At 39.8% G+C, this 20,838-nt stretch overlaps 2 protein-coding genes across 21 annotated transcripts in view; one reads left to right on the plus strand and one right to left on the minus strand.

The window, feature by feature from the left end:
- Positions 1 to 310: 310 nt before the first annotated feature.
- Positions 311 to 20,443, minus strand: zmynd8 (zinc finger, MYND-type containing 8). Of its 20 annotated transcripts, none has more exons than XM_067588157.1 (22): positions 18,148 to 18,281; positions 14,097 to 14,228; positions 9,808 to 9,875; positions 9,377 to 9,519; positions 7,242 to 7,463; positions 6,922 to 7,035; positions 6,391 to 6,456; positions 6,106 to 6,198; positions 5,930 to 6,017; positions 5,620 to 5,675; positions 5,446 to 5,523; positions 5,215 to 5,330; positions 4,617 to 5,116; positions 4,390 to 4,524; positions 4,089 to 4,244; positions 3,311 to 3,844; positions 2,680 to 3,198; positions 2,247 to 2,443; positions 1,727 to 1,807; positions 1,540 to 1,618; positions 1,206 to 1,445; positions 311 to 1,031 (listed from the first exon to the last, which is right to left on the minus strand). In XM_067588157.1, the coding sequence occupies exons 3-22, from the start codon at positions 9,830 to 9,832 to the stop codon at positions 856 to 858; spliced, it is 3,618 nt and encodes a 1,205-aa protein (XP_067444258.1). In that variant the 5' UTR covers positions 9,833 to 9,875; positions 14,097 to 14,228; positions 18,148 to 18,281; the 3' UTR covers positions 311 to 855. The 20 variants fall into 20 exon arrangements, with proteins under 20 accessions (XP_067444258.1, XP_067444266.1, XP_067444264.1 ...); XM_067588165.1 differs by having other exon boundaries at positions 14,097 to 14,223; positions 18,253 to 18,271; XM_067588163.1 differs by having other exon boundaries at positions 18,253 to 18,269.
- ncoa3 (nuclear receptor coactivator 3) overlaps positions 17,634 to 20,838 on the plus strand; it is a 38,373-nt gene continuing 35,168 nt past the window's right edge. The window contains exon 1 of the mRNA XM_067588147.1: positions 17,634 to 17,714. The gene's annotated coding sequence lies outside the window, so the exon portion shown is untranslated. The remainder of the gene's footprint in view (positions 17,715 to 20,838) is intronic.

Consider the following 20,838-nt stretch of genomic DNA (forward strand, 5'->3'; position numbering starts at 1 on the left):
TTATAACCCTCTACTTAAATGTGGCACCTGTTACAGTTAAAAAAGTATATAGTAATATAGTATAGTAGTAATATAGTTTTAAATTTACATATACCAAAACCAATCCAACACATGAACAAGTTCCTCTCACCTATAAGATACAACTTAAGATGGCAGTGTTTGTGAGTAAACCTTCAAACTAAAGAGTAAACTTGAGTTTCAGAAAAGTTCTTTAAACTCTACTTAGAGTCAACCTATAGTTGAAACTATGCTAATTGATTGCAGACTGCTTTGTGACTAATTAGAGCACACTTGTAACCATAGAAACAGCTTCTTTAAAATGTTTGTATTTGTTATTTTCTTTGCAGTATACAGCAGGCAACATTAGAATAACAAATAAATTAACATAGAATACAAAATAAGTAATTTACAGACATTTCTGTCAACAGTCCTCTAATCTAAAAGTGGGGTGGTCCATTAAAAGAGGTTACATTTTTACAGTCTTTAACTGTTTAACTGTTGTCCTTTACACTATGTGTACGTTTTTGACAGTCAGGCATGCTCTTATGAACTTTATACTGACAGCTCTCTATAGACTGCAAAGGAGTGCATGAATATGCAGTATACATTGTTAAACTGCCCCCTCTAGTGGTTACTAACTATCTACTGTCAGTCTTGCTTCCACATTTAAAATGTTTCAAAACCCACTGTGCACTGGGGGCATTAGTGAGCTCTGAAAGGCAAACAAAAATATATAAATAAAAATATTTTGGATTGCTCCCTGAACAGCCACTTGAACAGAACAACTGATATAGACATATCCATGTAGTGAAAAAACAATCTATACATTTACATTTTCAAGTCTGGTAAGCACAGTTATGACAGAGTGACAGCAACGTTGTCAGTGCTCTTCTCCATGTCACAGTCTTTGTCTAATGGTGCAGAGACTGGTGTGTCTCTGAGAGTGTTTGGGCCACTGCTAGACTGCCCTAAACTTTTGTTTGGGGGGTCTGTTGCCGACTCAGCCTCAGGTTCCTGCTGTGGGGCTGTGGCTACAAATAGAACAAAAGTGATAAAATGTTAGTGGTAGCGTGGCTGGTGATTTTGTAGGCAAGCAAAGGATTGAAGACTTATAGACAGGGTTAAGAATTTCCGTGACAGATAACAATAGTGCTTGTTTGTGTGAATGGCATCAATAACGTGTCGATGCTGGTACTCGCTGTTACCTGACTGAGTGCAGGACTTCATGTGCTCTGGCCAGTGGGCTTGCTGACAGGGATAATCACAGTAGCTGGTGTTCCAGCAGCAGTAGAAGATGGCCTCTTTTCTGCAGTTGGCACACCACTGTTTCTTCTTAGTTTCATCCACTGCTTGCTGCTTCTCCAGCTCCATCTGTTTCTTCACCTCAGTCACCAACCTCTCTCTCTCCTGCTCCAGACTTTGCCTCATTTCTGCCATTGTCAGCTCTAAATTGAAGTACACAGAGTGATCAAACACAAATAGAACTCATTAAACTGTTTAGGGAGAAGATGTCTATATGCTGATTCATTAAGTTCTCACCAAGATTGTGCTTCATTTCTGACAATTCTTGTTGATGCAACCACTGTAATTTTTCTATTTCGATTCTCAGTCGTCTTATCTGAATGAAAAATACACCTTAGGGTGACTAAAGGGTCAAATGCAAACAACTGTTATGATCTGAATAGTACTCGTTATAGTCTCTGAAGGGCTGAGAGCAAACACCTACCTCTGCTATTGTATTGCCTGAAGTACTCTTAGAAAGGTCATTGTAGATTTCGGTCATTGTTCCTTTGATTGCATCCATTATCTAAAGAAGAGAAGACCATAATATTCTGATGTCTCATTCAAGAAAAAAATATTTAATGTGTGGACCAGATAAATATTTAAACTAGCAACACATTTTTTTCTCATATCCTGCAGGTCCCATGCAACATGGCAGGCAAAAAATACTGTGTGGTTTAAATTAGATCAACATCTGATTTCTAACTTAACATAAATAAAAAGGGATGAATATAGCTTTGTATCTTTTCCATGGTACAGTATTTTCAGAATCAGTATCACCTTCATATGTTCATACAAATACCCCAAACTTATAAACCTTTCTGAATTACTCTCAGTGCTTGTTTTCATCTTTCATCATGTTATTTATCCACAGAATGATCAGTGCCAAAGGGCAATATCCCCCATTAAGTGACCGGTGGAGATAGCATTTTACAAAACACTAGTAAATTAAAAATCATACTAACTTTGTTGGTGTACTTGGCAATGTCTGCAGCAACATCTGCTGAGGCAGTGGGGATATACAGGTCTGTTGCCACCGGTGAAGATGAAGCAGCTGTGCCTAAACTTGATGCTGCTACCATGGCAACAGAAGCTGGACTACTGGACACCAAGGTGACAGCTGATGTGGATGTGCTGAGTGGAGTGTCTTTTTGTTGAACAGCTATGATAAAAAAAACACTTTTAGTCAGCAACATCAACATGGACACATTGATGGTGAAATACTCAGCATGCACATTCGCCGTTGTGGAGTGTCAATTGATAATATTCCCCTTGATGATTCATTTTGTTAACTATACACACTCCCACATTTTCTTATCATTAGTACTTGAAGAAATTTTGATATGTAAAGTTATACTTGAATACTGTCAAACTTGTGACCAAAACCACGTTATCTACCTTTAACAGCCTGTCTGGTCTGATAGCGTGTGCTTTGTGAAGACTGCTGTGCTGAAGACGAGGACACTGATGTTGAGCCATTTCCGGTTGCCTGTGTCTGGGTCGGCACCTGTGCCTGGCCTTGCCTAGGCGATGAAGCCTGCATTTGCGTGGTTGCCACAGGTTGCTGGTTCTGTTGCTGACGCTGCACTTTCTGCATGTGCCACTTCTGAGAGGAGGTCTGAAACTTGGCAGTGGGATTCCACACCACGGCTCTCTGCACCACTGGCACCGTCTCTCGGGGCAGCAGAGGGCGCTGTTTCTTCAAAGCTGGTGTGGTGGAGGCTGAAGAGGAGGAGGAAGAGGGTGGTGTTGCGGTGGCACTGGACACAGTTGCGAGGCTGATGGTTGCAGGAGAGGGTGTAGTGAAGGAGACCATGGTGACAGGAATGGCCATAGGGGACTGCGAGGAAACACTGGAGGGTGTGGAGGGGGCTGTGCTGTTTTGAGATGGTAGTGTCGAAGGTGTCAGGGCTTTACCTACAAGAAAAAGTATGTGTTATTTACCAGTCCCACCTGAGCAAAGTTGCTGATGTTCCCACATATAAAAAGTTCATAAGATTCAAATGCTAAAAGTGGACATTACTCTCACTTTCAGGTTTACCAGCAGATGACTCTTTGACTGTGGCATTATCTTTTCTGCTTCTCTTTCTGTCCTTGCCTCCTTGATCCTCTCCAAGGTCAATAACCAGCTCCCTCTCTGAGTCAGAGTCCTCCACTGGCACAGGCTGCTTTGACTCATCTTTCACTTGAGCCCTCTCTCTAGGAACAGGTGATGCTGGAGTTGCTTTGGTCTTCTCTGGACTTTCTTTTTCTAAATCTGTGCTTACTTTCTCTTTAGCTGGAGCATCTGATACTGATGCACTGGCATCGCCTGCTGCGGTCTCTGATGCCACAGGTGCATCAGGTTTGCCCTCCTTATCTTGGCTTGGAGATGTTTGGTCTTTGACTCGACTTTTGGAAGGCTCCTTGTGGGCTTCCTCATTGGGTGCTGTGTCCTGGCCATCCTTGGTCTTTTGCTCCTCATCACTGGCATACTCACTGTCACTGGAGTCAGATTTATCAGAGTCTTCTGAGTCACTGTGTTCTACACCTTTATACACATCAACAGAGATCTCGTCAATACCTGAAAAGCAAAGGAAGAAGATGGATATCACACACAGTGCCGGCATGATATAGGGAGGAGCTAAGGAAGTAAATGGATTGAAATGATTTAATAAAAAACACCACATCATATTCAAGGGCACATCCCAAAAATGTGTTTCATTAAGCAACTTTTTATTAGAGCAATGATATTGCTGATTATCAATAACTTAGAGCAGAAATACTTCAGAAATTGCTAATTGTTTTTCAACACAAACCGCACTGACCCAGCTGTGCCTTGCAACTCTCAATGGTTTTGTCCAGGTTTAGCTGGAAACGGCTCTTGATCTGTCTTTTTGGAGAGGTAAGAACTGGTGCGGCTCCCTGCTTCTGCTGCACTGTTTCACTAAGCTCCTTGAGGTCCATTTCTGCTTTACTCCGATCTGGAAGAAAACAACATATAGGAATTCCTAACAGCAATATCAGAAATAGAAAAATATTTCCAACACAATGAAGTCCATAAGTGACCTGTATTTACTCATTACATTAAATTCCATGCATTTTACATAATCAGCATGAGAGATTCACCTAGATTGAGGTTCAGAATGCTTCCTGTCGGAGGTGTCTTCTCCTGCTTTGGGACGCCAGCAGCTTGGGAGTGGAATGGTTTAGGGCTATCCAAGGAACTGCCAGCGGGACCAGGTCGAGGATGGGCAGGTGATGCTGTACAGAGATTTTTACTGTTAAATGAGACCCGAGAAGAGGAAACGTCTCCTGTTAAAAATCGATATTCTAAAATGCATCTGGTGGAATACCTGCACAGTCCATGGATTCTTCTCCCATACTGTACTGGCTGTTTGGAGCTTTTGTCTGGGACTTTTCTGCTGTCTCCTGTTCCCCATCTGAACCTGTATGGGCAGAGGAGTTGGTGCTCATGGGGGAGCGAGGCATATCACTGAGGGGGAGCCGCCGCCCTGCTGTGGTCCCTCCCACCCCAGCCCCAGACAACATGGTCCTGGCCAGAGGGATCTTGGGTGATGCCGTCATATCAAAGCTCAGCTTGATCTTTTCCTGTTTCTCGGATTTGACAGGAGTGGATAAGGGGTTGGAGGGATCCTGCAGCATCTGGAAGTTGTTGTCAGGAGTGTAGGGTGTCCTGAAGGGGGCATAGTTAAACACTCCAAACTTCTTCCTCATGTTCTCCACATAGACCTCCATCTCTTGCATGGCACTGTTGAAGATGCTTTTGGTCTTCTTCACAGAGAATGGAATCTCTTTGGACATGAGGTAGCAATTGTTTAAAGGGACCCAAGCCCTGAAGGATAAAGATTCACATCATAATGTGCCCTGTGTTACAACAAAGCTTGAAATGTGACTCCAAGCTCAAGTAACTGAAGCACAAAGGGCAGATACCTGTCATGTTGACCAAAGAAGCGAGCATCCACCTGTCCATCTTTGTCCCGCAGAGCTTTAGCAGGCCAGAAGGGAAATCCTTTCAGTTTGGCCCACACCAGAGGGTGCGGGTTACTCTGCAGACATACAGTAAAACACTGGAACTAAGTGCTTGTATTCCAGTGGTGTATGTTTGAATGGGTACACAATCTGGAAGAATCATCAACAGAAACCTGAAGTTACTCAGCTTACACATGGCTCACAGAACCAGTTGTCTCTCTTTTGGCAAGCAGACAGATAACACTCAGGACAAACTTCAATCTCGTTCATCTGCAAAAAGAGATTCAAAAATCAAATTTCTTAGATCAATAAATCAAAATTCAGCTCAAATATTAATATCCTTTCTGACCCGGACCACATACTGACCTCATGTTCACAGATTTTTACTATAACTTTAGCTGTAGCTGTGAGTTTGTGATTGCCTGAAAAAAGGACATAAATCTGTGTTAAACCATTTATATACAAACTACACAAGGTGATAATTTCATATAATCATCTTTCAGTGGAATTGTATTAGGATGATCACATCGTGTTTTACCTAATAATTATGCAGAGCATTGTAATTAAATGCATAGCTGTAATTAAAAACTCACAATTATGATTGAGTTCACAACACTGAACATCCATATCACCACCAGATTATTCTTCAGTATGATTACCACATGATGCAACATACCTCCATTGTATATGATACAGTTGTGCAAAATCCATTTTGCATCAGCCAAGAAGGCCTCTGTGCAGCCATACATTTTCTTTTTGATATTCTGCAAAAAGAAAAGATGGGGTATGATTGACTGTTCAACACCTCTAAATTGAAAACATCTAATAAATGGGTGGCAGTTTATGTTTTACCTTCTCAAGTGTGCAAAGATCCATTGGATGAAAAATGTACTCTGCATAATCTGGATGTTGTTCAAGAGACACAGGTTTCTGGAAGGGCTCAGTCTATAAAATTGAGTAGACAGAAAAGAGAGTGAAGATACCAAAACGTACCGTACAACCTTCCCCTCTACCGCACATGAACATGCTACCACCATGCTACTACTAAAAACTCTAAAAGCCGCTTCAAACAAAAGGAGGAAAAACCAGTGGAAAAAGAAATCATGACGGGGTCTTGTTAGTGATGTAATTGATTACCCAATTAAAAGTCTTTCTCTGCGTGGAAGCTGCATGGGGGGAGCGAGATGACAAGCGGGGATGATCCTGAAAGAGAGTGAGAGGGGCAGCTGTATCCTCACCACCAGCTAGCATGTTTACCTTCATGGTTTCCAGCCATGATAGGCCCATTATAGTACAATGACTGTGATTGTTAGTTCTGTTATAAGAGATCATTTGCACATGCAAATCAGTATTATATCATGCTGGACTGATATGTGGACAGGTAGCACTTCTGGGTGCAGTTAACGACTGTCACGACTGATGAGAATACGATGACCAGAAAAAAAAGCGTGTCTTTTGGTTGCATAGGCACTCTAACAATCAAGACTGGCCAGAAAAGAACACATGCCAATATCCAAGGGAGAAATCTGAATGTACAACCAGAAAAGGCAGAAATTAAAATAAGAATAAACAGAGTACACATCTATAATTAAGCTGCCTGCCCCAATACTACATAATCAGTTTGGTAGCATGAATTACCTAGAAGGACATAGGGACCAGAATACTTACACCTGGTTGTTTCATCTTCTGAAGGGCAAACTTTAGTAGGTAAGACAGCTGTTCTATATTTAGCATCATCATGGCTTTGCTCTGAGTCTCTATACACTCGGCAACTGTTATTTTCTAAAAGACACCAAGAAAGAAGAGTTGAACAGTTTTTAATACCCCATTATGCACATAATTTATGAAGGCTCATGTTTTTGTCACTTATGTCCAAACTTACTGAGAGGTCATCCATAAGTGAACAAATATTAACAAGAAGTTTTTACTATAGGTTTTGAATTATGGTTTCCAACACCCGTGCACTATACACATTCCTGGGTGAGTACCTCACACTCCGGACAGAACCAGTCGCCGTCGGGCTCGGCTGGTAGTTTGAGGCACTTGGCGTGGTACACCCTGGGGCAGAGCTCACAGCAGAGCACCTGGCCCTCGCGGTGGCACAGCCAGCAGTAGAAGTCATTCCTGCCGTCCTGCGGTACAACATCAACAGGGTCTGTGGTGAGTGCTGGCTGCTTCACATAGTAAAAGGGACCATGTCTTAGTTCTGACTGGAATGCAGGCAAAAGAAACACAAAGTTGGGGAAGGTCAAAATCAGGCGATCAGAGATTTAAAAAGCCAAGCAGACATGCACAGCATCAACATAAAGACACACTGAAGTCACTGCCTAAAACACAGACTGTTATGAGCACTGATATGCCACAATCATTGAGATTTAAGACTCAACATCATATTTTTCCAAATTGCTTGTGATGGAAATTACCCCAAAAACCAACTGTCAACATGTGACTTTCTCAGGTCTCTGATTTTCATCTGTGTTTCAGAACAACACCATCACCAGTGTGCAGAAGGGTAAACAGTGTGAACAACCTTGATTAAACTGACAAAAGATTAAATAGTTACAGTAGCAACTAATCATTTACAAAGGTCAACATAATGTACCAAGTGTAAGATACTAACAATCATTTACCTATTGTGCATTTATGACCTGCTTTAAGCACAAAGCAAGCAAAGCTTGCTCATAATCACATGATTTCCCCAGACTGCTGCGACTTTTACTAAAATAGTTCAACTAAAAAAAGCATTTGTTGAAAAGATACACAAATACTATTTCTCAGAACTCAGTATTCTGGTCTCAAGCAGAGTATAAAGTGATAAAAGGCCAAATGCTAACTGAGGATCTGAATACTTATTTAATTGCTGTTATGTAGCGTCGTGTCCAATGAGATTGACGTGTATATCAACAATGTTAATTAATACAGCATACAATCCTAAACATAGCACTGTAAAATAACAGTAACATAGCACACTGATACGTTATGGTGCACAACATACTGTACTTAAATAATTTGATCTCAATGGACCAGACTAGTGATGGAAATGGAAATCACATGGTAACTAATATAACTCTAGTTATAAACTCTAGTTCTATCATAATATTTTGCCTCTAAATGAATCACAAGTGAAACCTATACAACCATCACTGGCTCCCTTATGAAGAGCTTTCAGTTTTACACTTTGCAGACAGCTGAGAGTAAATAGTGTGTATCAACATTCAGAAAGTTTCTGGAACATGAAAATATGAGCCATTATCCAAATGTCACACAGCCAAAATTTGGCAAAAGTCTTAGCAGGCAGAAAGCAGAAGAGGTTAAATGTCTGCAAAAAGCAAATACATCTGCCTCAGTATCACAAGAAAACATATCACAATACTGATCCAGTGTAGCAATATTGTAAAGCAGCACATAATATCACGATATACTTAGCAGTATACTAGCATACTGTAGAGTACTGGTGAAAGTTATGGGGGAAAGGGTGTAATTCAAGAGTATACAAGTATTTGTGTATATAAACACATAAACAACATCTCACTTTTAAAAAAAAATACATTTATTTTTACCTGAAATAACCTCAACCCCACCTGCTCTAGTGGAGCTGGTCAGTGACCAACAGATCAAACAGTGTTTGAACTGGGCAACTTCCAGATGTGAATGTGTGTGCATGTGAAGCAGGGCGTTCCTGCAAAAGAGCATTCATGCTCAGTGAACCTACCCTCAATAAATAAAGGCTTATAAAATATTGACAGAATATGAATTATTGTTCACCACAAAAGACCTTCCTTCCTAACACAAAAGATGTTTATAACATGTCTACCACTAAAAGTGTTGGTCACAGTATCTGAAATATAAATGAGCACTTTCAGTAAACAACGTTATAGATTGTATCAGTAGTTTAAACTAATTTTCAGCTGAATTCTATATTCCCCATCAAAAATGCCTTATCTGGAAAACACAGCTCAGAAAACACTTCCAGTGTATAATATCTTGGATTTAGTTGTTGTCTAGTTGAAGTCTGAAAATCAAAAGACAATCAACCAGTTTGGGAATGATTGGAGGTTTAAATCCTGTTTCTTGGTGGTGGGGTCGTTGATATTTGGATGATGGGTTGTGCCTTGCTTGTTACCTGGTCTTTGCTGCTGCTAACAGCACCCGGTTTCTTCTTCTTTTTCATTGGACAGGGGGAGGTTTCAGCAGAGGAGTGACCATTGGATGAGTGAGAGGGGCTTGGCATCTTTCGTTTTTGGGCCATCCGCTCTGTGTCTGAAACTGCAGGCAAAGGTCAGAGATCATAAAAACCAGAGAGAGCGCACTGATAGCTTCCTTAAAGCAGGAGAAAATATTGAATATGACATCTGTACCTACAGTTGGGTGAAGCCAGTAAAGATGGTGAGATATTATACCATTTAAAACAAAACAACCAAAAACAACTGGGTACATTACATTATGTACAGTAATGTGTAATACTAGGTTATTTCATAGGTATAGACACAGGTATAGAAATACAGCTTTGCTGACCTTTCTACAAACAATATAAATAATAAAGTACGTTCTTACCTTTGGATCGTGTTGAAATCTCCATTCCCTCTGTTGCAGTATCAGTCTTCCCCTCTTCCTCTGCCACACTGATGCAGAAAAGAGGCATTGTCAAAGACATTGTCAAACATAGCACACAGCTGAGGATTTATCATATGCTATGATTATAAAGTTAAAATTGTTCCTCAGAACAATGTGTTCTTTAACAGGTACAGTGCGTTATATAGGGGCAACCTGGTGGCTGAAGGGTTTCAGACACTGACCCCTCATATAATAAAGGCAGACAATTTCCAAAAACAGACACACTATGGTGTGTGAAGAATAAAAAAGACAACAAACAACAACACTCAAGTTTAGTAGCCTAGAGATCTAAACTGCCCTTGCAGGCCAATCGAAAGATGCAAGATTTGATCCTTGATTTTATCCAGTTGAATCAGAACTTTATATCACCAAACACAACTGCTTGGCTCAGAGGCACAGTGTCAACAAGAAAATAATCTAGATTATTAGTGACTTCCATTTGTCAGCTACATTAGTTGATATGTAAATGGTCACATTTTCAGTTGTACAACTTTAAGTTTGTTATAAACAACCTTACCCACCTGTTAATACATTCCCCTCATCCTACCACAATGGAGATATTCTAGATAAGAAAGGTCAATTTTGCCAACAGGCTCTCTTTAGAATATAATTCTGGTTAGAATTGAGCCATTGATTTGAGAACAGAAGCATTATAAATCTTACCCTGTTCATTTGTTGAAAATTTCAGATTAAAATTAATATTCAAACTATTACTTGTGGCAAAGTGCTGTGCTAGAAACATACGTTTCAAAAGTTTAGAATCATATGAATAATTAAGTCAGAAATGAAGTGAACACCAGTCACAGGTTGATAAATTGTGTCTGTAAAAGATTAGGTTTTTCATTAACCACAGATTTCATTTGTTTGGGGTGGTATAATACTGAAAAATGATGAATGATAAATTCCGATTCCACCAACACTTACCTGATTTCAATCAACCCATAAAAACAATTATTATGAAATAAACAAATGCACGACTTAAAATTGTTTGCAAGATACATATTGTGTGGTTGTTATGAAACTTTCAAGACCCATCAAGAGTGAAAATACTGGCACTGTAGCAATTATATCACACAAAACATATATCAACAGCTTAAAGACACATGCAAAAAAAGAATGTTGAGCTCTTATGTGCTATTAGATCACCGTTTGGTGACTCAGTAAGTCATCCTCTAAATGATAAAAATGTCTAAAACTCAGTTAAAGCAAAGATTAATAATTAATGGTGCAATGGCAGCTAATTGTGTATTCTCCAAATATAAATAGCAGTCAACTTTCTCCACTGACCACAGATCTTTAAATAGTAAACATGAAAACACAGAACAGCATCATCTGCAGTGTCAAAAACTTCTGACATCCAACAAGTAAAAACCATGTACACAGACTGTTATTAGTTATATTCAATGATCAAGTGAACTATCAACAGACACAACATCATAATGATTGCACAATCATAGCCTCGGTTCTGTTAAGAAACATTTCTTTGAAATGCAAGGCACAATCTGCTGTGATTCACCTCATCAAAATCAAAATCTGCCCAACAGGTTTTTCTCAGTATTAGTCTAACATGATTCACCTTGGTTTGCAGGCGCCCTGTTGTCGATCCTATTATTGTTTCCATTCTCTCTGACGCTACAACTGATGCACCGGCCTCACCATCCAGATGGCTTCAATTTGGCCAATTCTTATGTCACTTATTCCTGAAGAAAGCCCTATTTGATTTTTATATGTAAAATACAGACAGTCGTTATAAAATACTGCTTCAGTTTCAATAATCTTGTTCACCAACCCCCACACCCCTCCTCCTCCTCCTCCTCCATCACTAAAGATAGATGAAATGACGGGCAGGAACACAGCACATCTGCAGAGACAGACAGGAGTGCAGTGAAATGGCTTTACTGGCCTCCTCATCTAACCTGTCTGGACAACCTCAGACAGTCTACCCCAGCAACATCCTGTCCTGTCCAGGTCAGGAACACAGCAACAAGAGACAAAGACAACAATAGTAACAGGGACAAGGAAGAAAATCAAAACCACCTATCCTGACAAAAAAAACATCCCTAAATGAAAGCTCATAGAGCACACAATACAGCCTATTGTAACCTACTGATACAAGCCTTTCCACACCCACCACTGACATAACATCCATGCTTCAATGTAGGAAATCAACAGCATACCTTTTTCCTTACTCACATACAGATTCTTCAGCCTATTCTTTAATTCTTTTTCAATTATTGAGGGCGTTGGGGGAAGAGGGAAAAGATGGGTCCAGGTTTCCCAGAAGGCCTTCTCTCCCTGCTGCTCTCTCCTGCAATTGTCAATCTTTAACCTCGGCTGCGAGCCGCTGATTGGCTCGAGCACCACACGGAGGTGCCTGATTGGGTGCTAAGCTCCGTGTGCCACACAGGCTCTCTTCTCCCCGCTCTCTTCAGCCACAGTGCTGCAATGCAGAGAGGACTGCTCCTCACTGTTGCTAAAACCTTCTGAAAACCAAGTCCCTCACTCCCCTAAAACGCCATACAGACATAAACTGGCCGTGGGCCTTTTATCAGACATGAAAGATGCAGCTCTACAGGCTTGACAGTGAACGGATCAGATTCCCTCCCTCGCTGTGCTCTCAGCCAGTGTATGTGTATGGCATCCATTTTGAAGAAGCTCTCTCTCTTTCTCTCTCTCTCTCTCTCCCTCTCGTTCTCTGACCGCTGCGCGTACCGCACATACAGCAAGCACACGCAGCACCAGTCGGATTCTGCTGTAAGGGACCACATGCAGCTTATTATGTGCCCCAGCGTGTTGATATGCAGCGTGGGCCCTAATAGTGAGCACAAAGAGAGAACTGAAAATGTCACAGGCCTCCCAGACAGCATGGAAGACATACACCCCCCCCCCATATCATCCCCCCTCCCCTCTCTCCCCAATGCTTCTTCAGCTCACACTGTCTCATAATCAATATCTGCCTGGAGTTTTGAGCACGAGCAACAGTAAGATGAAAAAACACATGAATAAAACTATGCATTTTTCCATCTTGCTGTGTTCCATTTCTGTATATGCATTTCATTAAATTAATATAGAACATAAAAGTCTGGATACAAATAATACACATAATTAAAACATACTGGCACAGATACAGCACGACACAAGTATCATTATCCTACTAAATAAAAACACGTCCAGGACCAACGTCAGGACCAATTACATCATCGAGACGGATCCAAGAAGGTCAACTGGTAGATTGTTAGAGGCAGAGATCAAACTAAATAGGCAGTGATGGTGTAATGCAGATTTAAAGTGTGCCTACACCAATCCTCACACCAGAGTGGAATGAAGGGATTAGACGCATTACCAAGCAACATTCACAAAACACTGAGGGGGGGATTTGCTGTTTCAGTCAATGCAGACTGCCCCTGAACCCTGGTCAAGCAACACTATGTGTGCCATTATATCCAGGCCATGGCTATATCTAAAACAGATTCTTTGTCAGTCATCCTCTAATAATGAAAAAAAAAACAAAAAAAACATCACATATACCACCTGGAATATATCAGATATTCATGAATAAAATAACAATATTGATAAACTGGTAGAAATAGATACAATCATTAACTAAACTGAATCATTTTCACCTGACTCATGCATACAGAAAACCAACACCAACACCATTACATATAAACAGAATTCAATCAAACCTGGTCGACTTCAAACAGGTTTTCAAGCCTCTTTGGATGAGATGAGATTTCTATGCAATGCCTTTTCAGAGGAAGTCCTTCCCTTCTTCTTTCCTTCTCTCTTACATACAAATACCCAGTGTGCTTGGAGCAGAGGGACAGAAAGGGGAAGCTCTCTAAAATGGCTGACACTCGGAAGCAGAGAACAACACTGGGAGGCAGTGCACACCATTAGGCTCAGGCAAGTCCTCCAACCCTGTGATAAATAAGCTGCTACGGCATATTTAGTCCGTAGATAATTGGTATTTCAGAAAAGGTGGTGAGCAGCTTACAGTATTAGGCGTGTTAAAAGCATGTTTTATTCACCAATGAAAAAAAAAGGGCATCATGGTGAGGTGAACTGGGTTTTGGGTGAAGTGTAGATAAATTAGTTAACTAGACAATTTACAGTCTGTTCTTTTTTTTTTTTTTTTTTGTCTGGCATACAATTAACAACAGTCCCCTTCTCCTTTGCTCTCATGCCAGTTTGAGGCCTAAATTAAACTTGCTGTGCTGTCAGTTTACCATCTGTTAATTCCTCTGGGGACTCCCCTTTGCACTGCTCCCTGTCTCTCCCATCCTGCCTGGTTCCCTCGCCAGGCCTGCCATCTTGCCAGCAGGCCAGGAGCAGCCACAAAAACTCAGTCCTCTTCTGATCTTGACAAAAGAAAGCAGGTTTACTCAGTCAGTATACTGTGAATATACAATGACCTTACACTTGACCTATGGCCCCCAACCGTTCGTGTCCTGTTAGGATAGGCTGTCTGCTGTACTGTACCATGCTATGCTCTTCTTCCAAGCTCCACTCTTATGCTGTGGGGTGACAAAATACTCTTTCCCCCTCCCCCAGCCTGTCAGACAAACCTGTATTATTACCCAGGCATGGATCATACACAGTGGCTGATGCCTTACCAACAGTAGTATATGTGAAAGAATGAAAATAAGGCTTACCTCTGTGGATGCATGGCTAAAAAACTCTGTGTGATATGTCAATGCTTATTAAAACATGGAGGACAGCCCTGTCAGCCCTCACCCTGCTCAGAGCACAGCCACGGCTCTCCAAGCTGTCCGACTCACTGCTCTGATATAAGGCACACTGAGACTGGCCACGCTTGCTGACAAAATGTAAGGCAGCTGCTGATTGGCTAATGCATTTCCTGGCTGCTTGTCTTTTGTTTAGCACAGGCAGGCTGAAACGCAGTACTCAGTGCAAGAGGAGCTAGGCCCAGATCAAAATGATCTGCCACTGCACACATATCAGCCACCAAGAAGGCTGCATACAGCTGTTGTGGTTTCATAAACTTGCTACACAGTGGGTCTTTGGTACAGTTGTCGAGGGCAGTCAGCAGATGTGCGCATAAAGGACAGGCCTGAGGCTGTATTCTTCAAGAGGAATTTGTCTCACTTAGTTCCCTCCCTTAAGTTAAACAAGTCACTGTGGGAAGGATTAAAAACTGCTATATAAATAAAAGCAAAGGGTAAATAGGCAATGATTGAGATGTATTCCACTCCTATAAAGGTTTAACAACAATGCTAAAAATGCAGACTAAATTACAGTCATGTGATCTGCCTGATGCTGGCCTTCGTACAGGGTGTGATTGCATGTTAACAATGTGGGTCCAGATAGTCCAAGATTATACAGTAAGAAACAATGACTTTCAGTTTCTGTTATGTGGTTCCATAATGGAGCATGAGTTCACAATGTTTTCACAAGATTTACAGTGATTTACAAGAAAATGTGTGGTACCTCACAATTGCTGCTGCAACAACTAGTCGATTAATAAATTAGTTGATCAAAAGAAAATAATTGGTAACTATTTTGACATTTTACTTTAATCATTCATTTCATTCATTCCTTTGCTAATTCCAGCTTCTCAAATGCTTTTTTTTTGTCTTATATGAGTGTGAAATATCTTTCATTGGACTGTTGGTCCAAGCATCACTTTGGGCTGTGGGAAATTAAAAGGGGATATTTTCACTGATACTTTATAGACTGATGATTAAGAAAATAATCGTCAGATTAATCTATGATGAAAGTAATAGCCCTACTCACAATATATAAGCATAGTTCTCCTGCATTCATCACAAGTTTTCCATTTCATGAGTTTCTTGTTTTCTTTATTTTGTCTAATGCATATCTTGAGACATGCAGTATGAGCTTGTCTGAGCTTATTCAAAACATGTTAAGACAACTTCAAACTTTTCTTTAGAAAATCTATTGCTCATCACTCAAGGAGGAAGTGCCATGTCTGTAACGTTGTACATTTACTGTGAAATAAAAACTAAGCTTTTATAATATTTTCTTTTTTTCACAGCTTATCAGGATTTCATTTTCACTTGCAGCATTTTAGTAAAAATATGAGTTACTAAAGAAAAGCCCTGTCTCATTTTGACAGACAGAAATTCTTTTTATTTATTATTTTATTTCTTACATATTTCTCATTCTTCATAAAGAATACGTGGCTTTACACACTTTGCATAATGCACATATGTAATGTTCATGTGGCTCTCACACACTGTGTGCACCTGAGAGCTACGAGCAAAGTGACAGCTAGCAGCACTGCAGCAGGGGGGAATTTAGTGTCTTGCTAAAAAGACAGAAATGTATTCTCAATGTCTGAGGGAGTGTACCAATCTCAACTGCATTATTAAAACTTTATCATCATAACTTTATATATCATACAATGACAAATTTAAATGTTTTAACATAAAGTTTATAACTAGCAAGAATAGTTTAACTGTAAATCCAAAGTGGTTAACAAAGTCGTCAAAGTTGACACTTTATGAAAGTGTAAATCTGTTAGCAAATCAGCCACTGATTTGTTTCTAAAAATCTATAGAATTAATCCTGATCTCGATTTAGCAAAGTGAAGGTGTAAACACTGATAGGCTCAGTGCCCCTTGTCAATACTAAGATGGAACTGGTGATTTAGTGGATGGAAAAGCTTGTCTATCCATCATTCAATTACAGTCTAGGTTATCCACCACTTTAAGCTGATATAAATCATTTTGTTGTAAATTCACAGCACACATTATAATAAGCAGGATTAAACTAAAATATATGAGGTCAAAGGGTTTTAGAAGGAAACAGATCATTGCCTCTCTGTAGGTAAAACACAACATACTGAAATTCTTTTTTTTTTTGTTTCAGTATGTGGTTGCTGGCCATAATACCACACATGCACTATTTTTGTAATGATTAATGTTCGGCTGCAGGGAAGCACCTGTCTACACTGTTCAATTTATTGTGGCCTATCTTGAAACTGGAAGAACAGCAGTGACCTCTTGTGGGAAAACTGTTTTGCAACACACCACAAACTGACTCAGATATTCATAAACTTATTGATGTATTGAGACCAGCAAATAAATGAGTAGTAAACTAAGAAGCCTATTTGAAAATGTTTTTCTAAATAGCCCAACAGAGAAATATTTTTGTTGCCATGATAAAATATAGAATCACACATGAGTATATAATGTAGGTGGGATGATAACGGGGTGAGGCCTACATCAATAGTCAGCAAATATTCTGATTTCTAGGTATAAAATAAACAACTCTTAACTCAGATTAACCTATCATGCAGATATGTACCCTTTCACCTTGAAGTGCGTATCACTTAGCAGTGCACACACAACAGGCTACAAAGTGTAGCTTATTATATTTAACCAAATGCTGGAATACTACCTGCCCTCACATTTGCTGTGTGGCAATTTGATCAAACACAAACATATTTCGATGAATCTAAACTGACACGATAAATGTCTTAAAACTAGATTTTGACACTGGAGCTGTCAAAACTGGGCTTTAAAATTAGGTAATAATGCATGACATGCTTTAGTGGTGCATATTGCCAAACAAATAGGACTTTATCAAATAGCCAAAAAACACATGTGGCACACAGTGAACCTGGGACCTACAGGGACAGTTCCCCTGTGATCCAGCCTTAATGCTGGTCATCATTGAGCTTGGTTTACCGCCAAATCTAAATTCTTGCAGAGTTTAAGTGCATGCCAGGAGGAGACGCTGGCACCAACATAACACCTAATTCCAGATGTTGCTTTCGCATTTACAGAACTGTAAATCTAGCAACTCGTTTTTCTAATTAGTAGGAAAACGCCTTCGAAAGAGGATTGTGGGTCAGCAAGGTAAGGATAATGAATTTTACAACTTGTTTTTTTCCACTATACTTGACGTTAGTACAACTATAACAACAATTAAGCAATTAGCTAATAATGTATCATTTTAATGTACTCTTTCTCCACGCAAGCTAAGTAGCAAAGTCACACAATTAACTGCTAAAGACGTGTTAACATGAGACAAAATAAAGTGAACTGTTAATTGTTACATGGACTCATTTTAACTAAGGTTTTATGATATTGGAATTGTTTCCGACACATCCCTCGCCGGTTAATATTTTCATTATTGACTTGTATTTAACGTTAACTAGCCACCGAATTAGTTAAATTCATGTTACCATTAAGTCAGCTAGCGTTAATTGACTAATTAGCCATGAGCTTGTGCCAAAGACACACTCACCCAACAGAGACGACATACAAAACACCTTGCCTGTCCACTTACCAGGTGTGATAACGACATTAAATTATTCAGGTGACACTTTCATAAAACGGTAACTAGCAATATGTAGCTGTATACATTTTCTGTCACATTTGTTGGTCACTGTACCGTTACTGTGTGCCAATGTTACTTCCTAGGATGGCGAATTCATGACCCGCCCTACGCTACCTCTGATTGGCTGACCCTGATATTCTTACCCTAATTCTAACTAATCTCAGTCCTCGTGCCTAAACCTAACCAACCCAACCAACGAATGTAAGGAGTTCTAGCCAATCAGAGGTAGAGTAGGGCGGGTCATGACTTCGCCATCCTAGGAACAAAAAATATCGCTTACCGTGTGGTGTCCGGACTGCAGGTGGCCGACCGGTAACGAGCCCTGCAGTCCCCAAGATGGCGCCGTATAGCTAACCTTTCATTGCAGAGGCCAACTCCTTCAAAAGCACTCAAGTCCTCCATAAATTCAAGGCCTTGAATGTCTTAAGTGTGGTTTTAAAAGACTTCTTTCATATTTTTCCTCAGTCCATACATTGCAGAGTAAATAAGCATCCTTGGTTGTGCTTGCTTTGCTGTATTCTAATTAAAATTTAGGCTACTTTATCATTTTTTCACAAAAAGTTGCCATGAAAAGCATCTGAACTGGCACTGAAAGGGTCTTATAAAGTGTTTATTTTAACTTGCACAAACCTGTTACCAGCCAGGTAAAGTAATGTAACGCAAAGTGTTGCTTTAGCCTCTTCTTTACTCTTCTTGATCAATCACAAGAGACTTACTCTTGTGAATAATTAGTTTATTGAGACACATCACTGACTTGTGGTTTATGGGGCCACAATGTTAAAAACTATATCAGACACATTATCTTCATGTAGCAATTTGGGCATTTTTAAAGAAAAATGTCACCTAACTTTTCACAACAGTTTATTTGTCACTTTCTAGGTTACACTCAAACAATGGATAACTCTACTGATCAGAAGACCGCTCACTGAAAAGACAAAATGTTAAAAAAAAGAACATTATATGTACAGCTCTAGGTATACCTGGCTGTGTTTGTGTTGTGTTTCATTACTTGCTTATTACCGCAAATTATTCTACCATTTATTATACTGCTTTCCTGCACTTTTGTGAAAATAACAGTTACACTTGTAACTGATGAGACAATGGATTTACCTTACTGAACTCTACACTTTAGTAAACCTACTCACATTTTTAGACACATAATATTATGTAATCATTCAATTCGTATACCTGCATGTTATGAAATGTGTGTGTGATTTTATGCCTGGAAATGAGATCTAAAAAAAAATGTTCCTTTTTGTCTCTTTACTGTTCAGCAGGTTTAGTTGTAATAGTGTTGTAGCTGGTAGTAGATGTGTGAGATCTTTTGAGGTTTCATTGGATCTGCATAGTGTTGAGAAGTTGGGGGAAGGGATTGGGTCTGGAGCAAAGAAAGGCATGCTGTTAGCTGTTTGCAGGTAAACCAATCTGAATACATTAATGATTATGGGGCTATCTCCTGTCCTTTCAAACTGTTATCTCCTGTCCTTTCAAAGTAGAGAGGCCGAATGGGGAGGGGGGATGGAATAAAGTATCTCACACTCACTGAGGGGGGAGGTCAGTTTTCCATGTTTTGTGGGGGATGGGGCACAAACAGAGGGCCACGGGGCCCCTCTTTGGGTCTCCGTGGAATGTAATTGAGGCTCCCTCACCCAGGCAGATATACAAACAGACCAAAAAGCACACACAACAAAAAAGCACAAGGCTTTTTACTCATTATGATTTTCAACTTTTGGTGATTTGATTGTGTGATCAATCTTTATAAACTGGCTAACAAATCTGCATACATCTGGATTAATCTGCATGCAATGTATGTGTGCTTTAAGTCACCCACAAGATGTTATTGTGAATAATTGTGTTAACAATTTTATTCATATTTACTAGTAACAAGTCAATCATATATGTCTAGCCAACAAGACATATAACAACTAAGTCTCAGTACATTTTGCGAATGGATAGTAGTAATGAACTTCACTGCCAAATCAAAATCAGCAGCATTGCTTTGAAACAACCTTTTCAAAAGATTTTTAACACATGCATTCAAGCTTTTTCCACCTGAAGGTTTCTATGCTGATTTCAGAGAGAATAATGTGAAGACAGGAAAGAGTAAGTACAGGGCTAATTACCCAGTACTTACCACTGCCTCTTCTTCTCTCCCTTCACCCCCATCCTGCTGTTGTCCTTCCATCTTTGGCCTTCTAACTCCTCAGCAGTAAAAAATTCAAGACTAGTGTGCCTGAGAGATCACCATTGACAGACTACTTTTCATCCTGTGTTGATACTCATGGGGCAGAACATGTTGGTATTTTATATGTCACTTATAAAGTGATAAGGTTCACAGAGGCAAAGTGTTGTGCAGTGGGTGGGGTGTACTAATAGAGAATATAGAGGACGTAAAACATGATTTGGAATTAATATTTGGCAGCTATATTTAAATCTACTTAATTCAAATCAGGTTACATATCAGACTGGATCCAGTCAGATTGTCTGATCATTTGTAATGTCACAGAGAAACAATGTTATACCTTCTACTGCATTAGAAGTTGAAGCAAAAACACCTTATATTTCAATGCCCTCATGTGTTTTGTTGAATATTTAAAAAAACAAAACAAAACAAAACAAAAACTATCTCCCTCAATTCTT

This window comes from Thunnus thynnus, chromosome 4, assembly GCF_963924715.1.
Source record: "Thunnus thynnus chromosome 4, fThuThy2.1, whole genome shotgun sequence".
Taxonomy (NCBI): Eukaryota; Metazoa; Chordata; class Actinopteri; order Scombriformes; family Scombridae; genus Thunnus; species Thunnus thynnus.